The sequence below is a fragment of the Salmo trutta genome, chromosome 32 (genome assembly GCF_901001165.1).
Source record: "Salmo trutta chromosome 32, fSalTru1.1, whole genome shotgun sequence".
NCBI classification, from domain to species: domain Eukaryota; kingdom Metazoa; phylum Chordata; class Actinopteri; order Salmoniformes; family Salmonidae; genus Salmo; species Salmo trutta.
In genome coordinates this window covers 3,114,252-3,129,330 of record NC_042988.1, presented here as the reverse complement: position 1 = coordinate 3,129,330, position 15,079 = coordinate 3,114,252, and the positions used below count along the sequence as shown (strand labels likewise).

The 15,079-nt window shown below is 43.6% G+C and overlaps 1 protein-coding gene across 1 annotated transcript; it reads left to right on the top strand.

The window, feature by feature from the left end:
* The first annotated feature begins 4,427 nt into the window (after nt 1-4,427).
* On the top strand, nt 4,428-14,825 carry LOC115170651 (uncharacterized). Its single transcript, XM_029726899.1, has 4 exons — nt 4,428-4,436; nt 4,856-5,078; nt 10,919-11,718; nt 14,646-14,825. The coding sequence occupies exons 1-4, from the start codon at nt 4,428-4,430 to the stop codon at nt 14,823-14,825; spliced, it is 1,212 nt and encodes a 403-aa protein (XP_029582759.1).
* Nucleotides 14,826-15,079: the final 254 nt, after the last annotated feature.

The window sequence follows — 15,079 nt, the reverse complement described above, 5'->3', positions numbered from 1 at the left end:
TTTTTTCTTGTTCTTTCAAATGGTCAATATGGAAATCAAACAAGGAAACAAGACTTATTGGATTGAATTCACACCAGTGGTGAATCTCAAAAGTCCTTCCTCCAGTCTTCTCCCCACCCTCTCAAAACATCATAGGGAAGCAAGGAGAGCATTGTAAAAGAAGAACTTTTGAGAGTCACACATTGTGACAAAATGGTTGTTTTAGAAGGGTCAAGGGGCACACCCAGGGTGAGTCGTCATCTTCCTCCTCTATCGGTTGTAAAACTGAGACGACACCCACGCCAGGCCACACTTGAGGTTGGTCAACATGAACTTGAGTGCCTTGGTCCACTGCTCCTCTGAGTTGAACTGGGTCTTGATGGAGTAGGAGCCGCCGATGCCTCAATCTTACCCTTCTCGACATCCATCCTGAACCATAACAGAAAAAGTTGTGCTAAAACTCAAACCCCCAAGTGTTTATTTATTGAGGGGTATGAAAGAAACTGGCAACATCTACAACTGCTAACACCCACATTTTTTAAAATCTAAGGCCAGTAAACTAAAACAAAATAATCTGCAGATTTCTCATGCTAGTGACTAGTTGGAGGCAAATGATCATGCACAGACAAAGGATTAAGCTGTCAAAAGCTGACCAACTCCAGTTATTTGTGTAAGTACAATAGAGTACCACAGTATGAGTCATAATACCCATAAAACATAGTGGTCAAACAAGGAAATGGTTCTAACCGTATTTCCACCATTCATTTCTCCCCATAGGGAATTTTAGAAACACTTAAAATAAGGGATTGTTTTAATTATGATGTCACAACTGATCAATAAATTCCAAATGTTCTGTTTGAACATTCCGGTGTCTGATTGTCTTGGATACTAGTGTTCTATTTTCAGCAATCTAGCAAATTCGTCCTGAGATATAGTTAACACAGTAGATCACCATAAAATATCAAAAGTGCTACTTGACGAAAACTTAGTTGCAGAACGAGGTTAGAAGAATGCCACTGTCAATCTCCTTGATGATGAGGAGATTCTTGCGGCCGCTACAGGAAGATAATGCTTTAACAGGGAACCTTGGAGCTGCCAGAAGCAACTGCGTTCAGCCTGCCCTGACATCTCAACCCAAGGCCACTGAGAAGCTTCCAACTTTCAAACAAAACAGTTTAAACACCTCCAGTATCCCAGTACTGGAGATGACTGAAGAAAGAAAGGGTGCTCTGCAGCGACTTGCCAGTTTGAAGGCTGTGGAAAAGAAACCACATCCTCCCTCCAGAATCCCAGTACTGCAGAAAAAGAGGTCCATCTGCAATGGGAAGAGTCAAAGACTGCATGTAGCTCCAACATCTCAGCAGTCAGGGAAGGCTACTGTTCCTCCCATCCGGAAGCCACTGCAACCCATCCATACTAAGAGGGATCAAACCTGCGTGGTGAAAGACATCTACCTCCATAGTGCCAAGCCATTGAAGGCAGTCCATGGAGCCAATATGGTCGCCAAGATGCCACTTCCTCCCATTAGAGCCAGAGTCACTGTGCCAAACAATGATGCCAAGAAGAAGCCTTTCCATCCAGTCAGACCAGAGGGCAGCCCTCGTCCTGCTGCTTCAAAGTACAGAAGGCAGGTTGTGAAGAAACACGTTCAGTTCAAGACTCAGACCCTAACTGTACAGGATCTACCGCCATGCCCCGACGAGATGGTATGGGACGTCTTTAACTCAGAGGCTGAGCAGGTGATGGCATATATGAAGGCCAAGCTGATCAGTGTCACCCAAGAATTGAAACTGATTAAAAGTGGGGCCAAGATGGATGCTCAGACTCTGGAGGAGAAAAACGCAAAAGAACGGTTGAGAAAAAAGGTGGAGAAGTTCATCCAGGAGATTTGCCTAATGAAGGTGGATTCTGACCTATGGGAGATGATAAGAGATAACGAAGAAGAGGAAGAAAGGAATAAAGAGGTGAGGAGAAATGGAGAACAAAGCAGTGTGGCAAGTAAGCCAAAGCAGACAGCCACGAGATACACTGTGAGCAAACCAAAGGAAGTCAAGAAGGGTTTGAACATGGAAGAGAAAAAGGAGGACAGACAGGTAAAGTAGCTTGACATTCCAAAGCCATGCTAACTGCTGATCTAGTGTAGTGTTGGTGATCACGTGCGTTTGTATCAGAGGAGGCTGATGGGAGGAGTTATAGGAGGATAGGATCGTTGTAATGGCTGGAATGAAATGAATTGATCGGAATCAAACGTGGTTTCCATGTGATTGATGTGTGTGATACCGTTCCTTTTATTCTATTCCAGCTATTACAATGAGCCCATTACAATGAGCTCCTTCCATCAGCCTCGTCTGGTTTGTACATATTGTATATCTTGTCTTTGTTGCCCAGCTGCCCATTATTTGGCCCATCTGATAACATCCATTCATTCAGGTGGTGTTGAAACGTCGATTTGGGATGAGTGCAGCCAACTCCAAGCTGAAGCAGTGTGAGCACTGCGGCCGGTGCTTTGATCCTAGTCGCCTGGAGAAGCACAGCGAGATCTGTGCCACGCTCTCCTCCAAGAGCTCTAGACGGGGGGTCTATGACTCCACCAAGCACCGGCTCAAAGGCACTGAACTGGCTGGCTACGTGAAGCGATCCGTGGTCTGATGCACCAAGGGACCTGAGTCTGTCGCTCTTTTGTATTTTGGAATGAACAGACAGACATACAGTGACTGCTAAACCACCTGCTGCCCAAATTAGGACTTCTACCTTGGAATCTGTGAGGGTTCCAATAAGAGGCAGTACTACTAGGAGGCAGTATTGTATACAGAAATGTCTAAACCAACAGTGTTCAGCAGTTCCTCAAATCTACAGAAACACCTGTATAAAACACCTCAATAAAATAAAATCCAAATACTCATCTAAATCATTCTGTCAGATGTGTTACTAGTGCAGGAAAGTAGATTAAATGAAATATTTAGAAACAGGGGAACGTATTTGTCAAATCTGAATATGAAAAGGAGCGATTTTTTGTATGAATTGGAAAAATGAAGAAAGATAAACTAATTAATTTAGTTGTTTAACTTACCAAATTTACACATAACTGAAGTTGGTCAGCTTTTGACAGCTTAATCCTTGGTCTCTCGACATAATCCATAGCTGATTACAATTATAATTAGATGATGTCTGCTAGACTAGTTGACTGACCTGTAGGGCAGGCAGAATCCCGTGTCTCCCTTCTCCACCTCCTCCTTGAACTGCTGCACACAGTCCAGGAAGGCCACCATGGCATGGTCAAACATGTTGTCCCAGAAAAAGCGCAGGCCCCCTGTACAGTACAGTGGTAGCCTACACATACAAGAAGAAAGAGAGAGTGGAATGTACCATATACAACATGGCTTATTTACTGGGGTTGGCTTGGGCCAGTCTAATGAGCATTGGAAAATAGTTCACTCTTTTTTTCACAGCTCATTAAAAAATGTTTGTTGTTTGTCTCCATATAGTAGCCAGCGGTAAGTGTGTTCATGTACGTTTTAGTTCGAGACCTCACTTGTCGGTAACAGCCATCACACCTCCTCATCCATGCTTCACGGTGGGAACCACACATGCGGAGATCATCCGTTCACCTACTCCCCGTCTCACAAAGACACGGCGGTTGGAAATAAATCTCAAATTTGGACTCATCAGACCCAAGGACAGATTTCCACCGATCTAATGTCCATTGCTCGTGTTTCTTGGCCCAAGCAAGTCTCTTCTTCTTATTGGTGTCCTTTGGTAGTGGTTTCTTTGCAGCAATTTGACAATGAAGTCCTGATTCACGCAGTCTCCTCTGAACAGTTGATGTTAAGACGCGTCTGTTACTTGAACTTTGTGAAGCATTTATTTGGGCTGCAATCTGAGGTGCAGTTAACTCTAATGAACTTATCCTGTGCAGCAGAAGTAACTCTTCCTTTCCTGTGGGGATCCTCATGAGAGCCAGTTTCATCATAGCGCTTGATGGATTTTGCGACTGCACTTGAAGAAACTTTGAATGTTCCGTAATGACTGACTTTCATGTCAAAAAGTAATGATGGACTGTCATTTCTCATACCTTATTTGAACTGTTCTTGCCATAATTGTTTATTTTTAACCTTTATTTAACAAGGCAAGTCAGTGAAGGACAAATTGTTATTTACAATGACCGCAAAAAAGGGAGTTAACTGCATTATTCAGCGGCAGAACAAGAGGGTTTTATCAGCTCAGGTATTTGATCCAGCAACCTTTCAATACTAGCCCAACGCTCTAACCACTAGGCTATCTGCCACCCCACTTGGTCTTCTGTCAAATAGGGCTGTCTTCTGTATACCACCACTACCTTGTCACAGCACAACTGATTGGCTCAAACACATTAAGAAGGAAAGACATTCCACAGATGAACTTTTAACAAGGCACACCTGTTAATTAAATGCATTCCCGTTGAATACCTCATGAAGCCGGTTAAATGAATGTCAAGAGTGTGCAAAGGTTTCATCAAGGCAAAAGGTTGGCAGTTTTGTCAAATCTAAAATATATGTTGATTTGTTTAACACTTTTTGGGTTACTACATGATTCCAAATGGGTTATTTCATAGTTTTGATGTCTTCACTATTATTCTACAATGAAATAGTAAAAATAAAGAAAAGCCCTTGAATGAGTAGTGTGTCCAAATTCTTAACTGGTACTGTGTGTGTGTGTGTGTGTGTGTGTGTGTGTGTGTGTGTGTATCTACCTATCTATCTATGTATTGGGGGATTGGAAATGATGCAGACAATTACACTGATGGAAGCCACAATCTCTATGTAATATTAAAGCTGACCTACCCCCTTAAAAACAAATAAAGATCTCATTTCGGTGCCTTTTTCTCTCTCTCCGTCAGGCCTTCATCCGCCGCTACCTGGCCTACCGCAAGGAGGAGCGCATCGACGTGCTGCAGCTGGCCCAAGACCCCTTCCTCATGCCCCCCTTCCGCAAGGCCCTGGCTCCACGCCCTCCACCTCCAGCGCATACAACAGCAGTGCCTCGAACTGAGGTGCCCAACGCCACATTACTCAAACGCCCTCCCTTCTGCATAGGGGGATGGGGGAAGGAGGATGGAGGGGGTAAAAACAGACTAAATGATGGAGGAGTAATATCTGAAGTGCCCTCCCTATCCCCACCCCTCCTAAGACTTGAAAGGGCAGTGCCAGTCTATGGCTTGTCTGTAGGACCCAATGGCTGCCCACGTACATGTACACACACAAACCCCTGCCACAAAGAAGAGAAATAACTTGCATGGCCTGTCCAGTGGGCTGCATCACAGGGTCATAGGAAAACAGACTGTAGTCACAGTGTGTTGGGTGTGTGTGTGCATACCTGTTTTCGGGAAAACCAAACAGCTCTTATCAAATTGTATTTGTCACATATATGTGTTTAGCAGATGTTATTGTGGGTGTAGCGAAAATGCTTGTACGCTAGAAGCATGGCAGCCCTATCTGTCGGCACCATTTTCCTACATATCCATTCCATTTCATGTTTTGAGAGAAATACTTTTTTACAAATTGTTGCTTGAGTTGTATCATATGTTGAACTCTATATATTTCCCAATAATAGAATCAATTGCCCTCCTCCCCTTTTGGATTGGCTCAAATGAAGGGGAGTTTCTATTTTAGATGACCAAAGTTGAAGCCATGCCTGGCTGATACAACACTGTTATGTTTTACCAGGGGCGAAAATCTGATATCAACTTTGGAGGGGACAATTACATGAAATTTTCTCAAGAGCAATTCCTGAGGGGGACACCAAAAGGAGTGCTGTAACACATAGCCTACATTGTAATATGGTAAATGTATATTGAGGAACCAAAGAAATAAGGTGTTTGCCGTACACCTAACTACCGGTACCCAAAACTACACAACTAATCACAACAGCAATACCATTGCCTTTAACAAATCTTAGTTCAGTCACCAGTTTAAGTTGAGAGTGGGGTTATCCATGGCATTTGCCAATTATGTTCCTATTTTACAAGTAAAAAAAATGGAGAACCTTTCATAATGTTGCCAAACAAAGACTCAACAAACTTACCTGAGAGTCCCTGTCTCTGCCAGTCTGTCCCTGCATATCTGTCCCCAACTCTGCTGTCTGTGTGCCATCTGTTGCCTGCTCTGCCTAATGACATCATTGTGAAACATTTCCATTAGAATTTAATTTCTTTCTTATGAACATTTTATCAACTAGTCTTTGAGATATTAGGCTACTGGGGTTCTTACTATGCGTTTTGGTGTATTGAAAAATACTCTGATGTCCGTCTTTTATTTTTCAACCATTTTTCTACCTGGCTGGCTGGCTGGCTGGCTGGCTGGCTACACACACAGTGTAGGTTATTTACAGTAGGATATGGGCTTCTATCAATTATCTAAAAGGTAGCTAGCAAATGTGAAATGGATTAAAATGACAAGAGTTGACAGCTGTATGAGTTCACCATTTACACAACATATGCTGCAACCTTTTGTAATTTTAATAGTTTGTTTCATATTGGCTGGCTTCCAACAATAGCTGAATTTGCAAAGCTAGCGAGCACCAATTCAGTTTCAGTGGTGTTTGCTATAATCTTTGCTACCCGGGTTAAATAAAGGTGAAATAAAATAAATAAATAAAAGTTCCCTTGTGACAATTTAGCTTTTGCAACGAGACCATTAAATATATACTGCTCAAAAAAATAAAGGGAACACTTAAACAACACAATGTAACTCCAAGTCAATCACACTTCTGTGAAATCAAACTGTCCACTTAGGAAGCAACACTGATTGACAATAAATTTCACACGCTGTTGTGCAAATGGAATAGACAACAGTTGGAAATTATAGGCAATTAGCAAGACACCCCCAATAAAGGAGTGGTTCGGCAGGTGGTGACCACAGACCACTTCTCAGTTCTTATGCTTCCTGGCTGATGTTTTGGTCACTTTTGAATGCTGGCGGTGCTTTCACTCTAGTGGTAGCATGAGACGGAGTCTACAACCCACACAAGTGGCTCAGGTAGTGCAGCTCATCCAGGATGGCATATCAATGCGAGCTGTGGCAAGAAGGTTTGCTGTGTCTGTCAGCGTAGCGTCCAGAGCATGGAGGCGCTACCAGGAGACAGGCCAGTACATCAGGAGACGTGGAGGAGGCCGTAGGAGGGCAACAACCCAGCAGCAGGACCACTACCTCCGCCTTTGTGCAAGGAGGAGCAGGAGGAGCACTGCCAGGGCCCTGCAAAATGACCTCCAGCAGGTCACAAATGTGCATGTGTCTGCTCAAACGGTCAGAAACAGACTCCATGAGGGTGGTATGAGGGCCCGACGTCCACAGGTGGGGGTTGTGCTTACAGCCCAACACCGTGCAGGACGTTTGGCATTTGCCAGAGAACACCAAGATTGGCAAATTCGCCACTGGCGCCATGTGCTCTTCACAGATGAAGCAGGTTCACACTGAGCACATGTGACAGACGTGACAGAGTCTGGAGACGCCGTGGAGAACGTTCTGCTGCCTGCAACATCCTCCAGCATGACCGGTTTGGCGGTGGGTCAGTCATGGTGTGGGGTGGCATTTCTTTGGGGGGCCGCACAGCCCTCCATGTGCTCGCCAGAGGTAGCCTGACTGCCATTAGGTAACGAGATGAGATCCTCAGACCCCTTGTGAGACCATTTGCTGGTGCGGTTGGCCCTAGGTTCCTCCTAATGCAAGACAATGCTAGACCTCATGTGGCTGGAGTTTGTCAGCAGTTCCTGCAAGAGGAAGGCATTGATGCTATGGACTGGCCCGCCCGTTCCCCAGAACTGAATCCAATTGAGCACATCTGGGACATCATGTCTCGCTCCATCCACCAACGCCACGTTGCACCACAGACTGTCCAGGAGTTGGTGGATGCTTTAGTCCAGGTCTGAGAGGAGATCCCTCAGGAGACCATCCGCCACCTCATCAGGAGCATGCCCAGGCGTTGTAGGGAGGTCATTCAGGCACATGGAGGCCACACACACTACTGAGCCTCATTTTGACCTTTTTTAAGGACATTACATCAAAGTTGGATCAGCCTGTAGTGTGGTTTTCCACTTTAATTTTGAGTGTGACTCCAAATCCAGACCTCCATGGGTTGATAAATTGGATTTCCATTGATTATTTTTGTGTGATTTTGTTGTCAGCACATTCAACTATGTAAAGAAAAAAGTTTTTAATAAGATTATTTCTTTCATTCAGAACTAGGATGTGTTCTTTAAGTGTTCCCTTTATTTTTTTGAGCAGTGTATTTAAGACAATGGTAGAAGAGAGTGTAGTTCTGTTCAGTTTGGATTTCAGTTTATCGCTAACCTTATCACAGGGACTTTGAAGCACTAACTTACATCATCTGCATGCTGATCTTGGAATAAATTGACGATAGCAAAGATTCCATCTTTGACGACGCCACATAAATGGAATAGGTACTAGCTAGCTTAATAGTTAATATTTGCGCGCTAGCTCTGCATATTCAGCTAGTGTGTGTGCTCGATTGACTGGATTAACCTCACTTCAGTTACGTGCATTGAGTGCCTTTCAGACAGTAGATACGACCTCTCTGTTACCTAGCAAGCTAAGGAACTGGCAGTGGATCAAACCATTGTGAGGCAAAGGGTGGGGGGGTCGCAATCTTTTGAAACTTAAAAACGCGCTATTGAGTGTCTATAATCAGCACAATTGCTTTCATTGTGTATGATTAATATTATTTAAATTACATAGTTATTTTTCAGTGATATATTGGGGGGGACAAATCATATTTTTCCCAGGATGGGGGGGTCGTGTCCCCCCCGGGATTTCCGCCCCTGTGTTTTACACACGTCTAACTGTTAAGTGAAAGAAAGAAGTCATTTTCACTAGGATCATCACTTTGACTGATTTGATCAGATTTAAATATTTTCTTGGATATTGGACTGGGAGTTTGCTTTGTTATTTGGATGGTTGTCCATATTTTTTCATGAGGCTTTCCCACAAAATGGAGAGGGAGAGACTTAATAGAAATGCATATAAACCATTACACCAACTTTGGGTATGACTTTGTGGTTTGTTAGCAAGGAGTTACGTCAAAGATAAATCTCATTCATTGGAAATTGTGCAGTATAACAATCTACATTCCAACATTACTTAAATAATAGCAAAGTTATTTTAGTATATTGTGAAACCTGATTTCACGCTTGAGCATAGGTGTGTTGTTTACCAGAGAAAAGCAGAATAGCCTAACTGGTAATACTCAAATATACACAGCCATACAGAGCTAACTACATGCTACGTACAAGGCTAGCAACCCAATGACTGCCTGAAGAGCCAATCTCAAAGTGCCTTCAGGAAGTATTCACGCCACTTGACTTTTTCCACATTTTGTTGTATGGATAAAATTGAGTTTCACTGGCCTACACACAATCCCCCATAATGTGCAAGTGGAATTATGTTTCTAGAGGTTTTTACAAATTAATAAATGTAAAATATTGTGTCAACAAGTTTTCATCCCTTTGTTATGCGCAAGCATGAAGGGACAAGGGAGGTTTTTCCATGCCTCGCAAAGAAGTGCACCTAATGGTAGGTGGGTAAAAAAACGAACGAATAAAGTCAAAAGTCTCAGATAGCTCCCTTCATAACATCTACTAGTCTAGGCGGACATGAATGTGTACAATTTAACAGGTTTTTTCTTGTTCTTTCAAATGATCAATGTGGAAATCAAACAAGGAAACAAGACTTATTGGATTGGAATTCACACCAGTGGTGAATCTCAAAAGTCCTTCCTCCAGTCTTCTCCCCACCCTCTCAAAACATCATAGGGAAGCAAGGAGAGCATTGTAGAAGAAGAACTTTTGAGAGTCACACATTGTGACAAAATGGTGGTTTTAGAAGTGTCAAGGGGCACACCCAGGGTGAGTCGTCATCTTCCTCCTCTATCGGTTGTAAAACTGAGACGACACCCACGCCAGGCCACACTTGAGGTTGGTCAACATGAACTTGAGTGCCTTGGTCCACTGCTCCTCTGAGTTGAACTGGGTCTTGATGGAGTAGGAGCCGCCGTTGCCTCAATCTTACCCTTCTCGACATCCATCCTGAACCATAACAGAAAAAGTTGTGCTAAAACTCAAACCCCAAAGTGTTTATTTCTTGAGGGGTATGAAAGAAACTGGCAACATCTACAACTGCTAACACCCACATTTTTTTAAATCTAAGGCCAGTAAACTAAAACGAAATAATCTGCAGATTTCTCATGCTAGTGACTAGTTGGAGGCAAATGATCATGCACAGACAAAGGATTAAGCTGTCAAAAGCTGACCAACTCCAGTTATTTGTGTAAGTACAATAGAGTACCACAGTATGAGTCATAATACCCATAAAACATAGCGGTCAAACAAGGAAATGGTTCTAACCGTATTTCCACCATTCATTTCTCCCCATAGGGAATTTTAGAAACACTTAAAATAAGGGATTGTTTTAATTATGATGTCACAACTGATCAATAAATTCCAAATGTTCTGTTTGAACATTCCGGTGTCTGATTGTCTTGGATACTAGTGTTCTATTTTCAGCAATCTAGCAACATCCTCCTGAGATATAGTTAACACAGTAGATCACCATAAAATATCGAAAGTGCTACTTGACGAAAACTTAGTTGCAGAACGAGGTTAGAAGAATGCCACTGTCAATCTCCTTGATGATGAGGAGATTCTTGCGGCCGCTACAGGAAGATATTGCTTTAACAGGGAACCTTGGAGCTGCCAGAAGCAACTGCGTTCAGCCTGCCCTGACATCTCAACCCAAGGCCACTGAGAAGCTTCCAACTTTCAAACAAAACAGTTTAAACACCTCCAGAATCCCAGTACTGGAGTTGACTGAAGAAAGAAAGGGTGCTCTGCAGCGACTTGCCAGTTTGAAGGCTGTGGAAAGGAAACCACATCCTCCCTCCAGAATCCCAGTACTGCAGAAAAAGAGGTCCATCTGCAATGGGAAGAGTCAAAGACTGCATGTAGCTCCAACATCTCAGCAGTCAGGGAAGGCTACTGTTCCCCCCATCCGGAAGCCACTGCAACCCATCCATACTAAGAGGGATCAAACCTGCGTGGTGAAAGACATCTACCTCCATAGTGCCAAGCCATTGAAGGCAGTCCATGGAGCCAATATGGTCGCCAAGATGCCACTTCCTCCCATTAGAGCCAGAGTCACTGTGCCAAACAATGATGCCAAGAAGAAGCCTTTCCAGCCAGTCAGACCAGAGGGCAGCCCTCGTCCTGCTGCTTCAAAGTACAGAAGGCAGGTTGTGAAGAAACACGTTCAGTTCAAGACTCAGACCCTAACTGTACAGGATCTACCACCATGCCCCGATGAGATGGTATGGGACGTCTTTAACTCAGAGGCTGAGCAGGTGATGGCATATATGAAGGCCAAGCTGATCAGTGTCACCCAAGAATTGAAACTGATTAAGAGTGGGGCCAAGATGGATGCTCAGGCTCTGGAGGAGAAAAACGCAAAAGAACGGTTGAGAAAAAAGGTGGAGAAGTTCATCCAGGAGATTTGCCTAATGAAGGTGGATTCTGACCTATGGGAGATGATAAGAGATAACGAAGAAGAGGAAGAAAGGAATAAAGAGGTGAGGAGAAATGGAGAACAAAGCAGTGTGGCAAGTAAGCCAAAGCAGACAGCCACGAGATACACTGTGATCAAACCAAAGGAAGTCAAGAAGGGTTTGAACATGGAAGAGAAAAAGGAGGACAGACAGGTAAAGTAGCTTGACATTCCAAAGCCATGCTAACTGCTGATCTAGTGTAGTGTTGGTGATCACGTGCGTTTGTATCAGAGGAGGCTGATGGGGGGAGTTATAGGAGGATAGGATCGTTGTAATGGCTGGAATGAAATGAATTGATCGGAATCAAACGTGGTTTCCATGTGATTGATGTGTGTGATACCGTTCCTTTTATTCTATTCCAGCTATTACAATGAGCCCATTACAATGAGCTCCTTCCATCAGCCTCGTCTGGTTTGTACATATTGTATATCTTGTCTTTGTTGCCCAGCTGCCCATTATTTGGCCCATCTGATAACATCCATTCATTCAGGTGGTGTTGAAACGTCGATTTGGGATGAGTGCAGCCAACTCCAAGCTGAAGCAGTGTGAGCACTGCGGCCGGTGCTTTGATCCTAGTCGCCTGGAGAAGCACAGCGAGATCTGTGCCACGCTCTCCTCCAAGAGCTCTAGACGGGGGGTCTATGACTCCACCAAGCACCGGCTCAAAGGCACTGAACTGGCTGGCTACGTGAAGCGATCCGTGGTCTGATGCACCAAGGGACCTGAGTCTGTCGCTCTTTTGTATTTTGGAATGAACAGACAGACATACAGTGACTGCTAAACCACCTGCTGCCCAAATTAGGACTTCTACCTTGGAATCTGTGAGGGTTCCAATAAGAGGCAGTACTACTAGGAGGCAGTATTGTATACAGAAACGTCTAAACCAACAGTGTTCAGCAGTTCCTCAAATCTACAGAAACACCTGTATAAAACACCTCAATAAAATAAAATCCAAATACTCAGCTAAATCATTCTGTCAGATGTGTTACTAGTGCAGGAAAGTAGAATAAATGAAATATTAAGAAACAAGGGAACGTATTTGTCAAATCTGAATATGAAAAGGAGTAATTTTTTGTATGAATTGGAAAAATGAAGAAAGATAAACTAATTAATTTAGTGGTTTAACTTACCAAATTTACACATAACTGAAGTTGGTCAGCTTTTGACAGCTTAATCCTTGGTCTCTCGACATAATCCGTAGCTGATTACAATTATAATTCGATGATGTCTGCTAGACTAGTTGACTGACCTGTAGGGCAGGCAGAATCCCATGTCTCCCTTCTCCACCTCCTCCTTGAACTGCTGCATACAGTCCAGGAAGGCCACCATGGCATGGTCAAACTTGTTGTCCCAGAAAAAGCGCAGGCCCCCTGTACAGTACAGTGGTAGCCTACACATACAAGAAGAAAGAGAGAGTGGAATGTACCATATACAACATGGCTTATTTACTGGGGTTGGCTTGGGCCAGTCTAATGAGCATTGGAAAATAGTTCACTCTTTTTTTCACAGCTCATTAAAAAATGTTTGTTGTTTGTCTCCATATAGTAGCCAGCGGTTAGTGTGTTCATGTACGTTTTAGTTCGAGACCTTACTTGTCGGTAACAGCCATCACACCTCCTCATCCATGCATCACGGTGGGAACCACACATACGGAGATCATCCGTTCACCTACTCCCCGTCTCACAAAGACACGGCGGTTGGAACCAAATCTCAAATTTGGACTCATCAGACCCAAGGACAGATTTCCACCGGTCTAATGTCCATTGCTCGTGTTTCTTGGCCCAAGCAAGTCTCTTCTTCTTATTGGTGTCCTTTAGTAGTGGTTTCTTTGCAGCAGTTCGACCATGAAGTCCTGATTCACGCAGTCTCCTCTGAACAGTTGATGTTAAGACGCGTCTGTTACTTGAACTCTGTGAAGCATTTATTTGGACTGCAATCTGAGGTGCAGTTAACTCTAATGAACTTATCCTGTGCAGCAGAAGTAACTCTTCCTTTCCTGTGGGGATCCTCATGAGAGCCAGTTTCATCATAGCGCTTGATGGATTTTGCGACTGCACTTGAAGAAACTTTGAATGTTCCGTAATGACTGACATTCATGTCTAAAAGTAATGATGGACTGTCATTTCTCCTACCTTATTTGAACTGTTCTTGCCATAATTGTTTATTTTTAACCTTTATTTAACAAGGCAAGTCAGTGAAGGACAAATTGTTATTTACAATGACAGCAAAAAAGGGAGTTAACTGCCTTATTCAGCAGCAGAACAAGAGAGTTTTATCTTGTCAGCTCAGGGATTTGATCCAGCAACCTTTCAATACTAACCCAACACTCTAACCACTAGGCTACCTGCCACCCCACTTGATCTTTTGTCAAATAGGGCTATCTTCTGTATACCACCACTACCTTGTCACAGCACAACTGATTAGCTCAAACACATTAAGAACGAAAGACATTCCACAAATGAACTTTTAACAAGGCACATATGAACTGGATTTTGAGATGTATTGACTCAGGAGGTTGAATACTTACGTAATCAATAAATTAATCAATCCATCTATCTATACCTTTTGAAGAACTTTATTTATACAAATGTTAGAATTGTTAGAACTTTTACATAAGGCATTCTGTGTGGGTCCATTATTGGCATGTTCATATGTGTAATGTGCCGGTTAAATGAATGTCAAGAGTGTGCAAAGGTTTCATCAAGGCAAAAGGTTGGCTGTTTTGTCAAATCTAAAATATATGTTGATTTGTTTAACACTTTTTGGGTTACTACATGATTCCAAATGTGTTATTTCATAGTTTTGATGTCTTCAACTTTTATTCTACAATGAAATAGTAAAAATAAAGAAAAGCCCTTGAATGAGTAGTGTGTCCAAATTCTTAACTGGTACTGTGTGTGTGTGTGTGTGTGTGTGTGTGTGTATCTACCTATCTATCTATCTATCTATTGGGGGATTGGAAATGATGCAGACAATTACACTGATGGAAGCCACAATCTCTATGTAATATTAAAGCTGACCTACCCCCTAAAAAACAAATAAACATCTCATTTCGGTGCCTTTTTCTCTCTCTCCGTCAGGCCTTCATCCGCCGCTACCTGGCCTACCGCAAGGAGGAGCGCATCGACGTGCTGCAGCTGGCCCAAGACCCCTTCCTCATGCCCCCCTTCCGCAAGGCCCTGGCCACCGGACCTGCGCCGTTGGCGTCGGGCTCCACGCCCTCCACCTCCAGCGCATACAACAGCATTGCCTCGAACTGAGGTGCCCAACGCCACATTACTCAAACGCCCTCCCTTCTGCATAGGGGGATGGGGGAAGGAGGATGGAGGGGGTAAAAACAGACTAAAGGATGGAGGAGTAATATCTGAAGTGCCCTCCCTATCCCCACCCCTCCTAAGACTTGAAAGGGCAGTGCCAGTCTATGGCTTGTCTGTAGGACCCAATGGCTGCCCACGTACATGTACACACACACACCCCTGCCACAAAGAAGAGAAAGAACTTGCTTGGCCTGTCC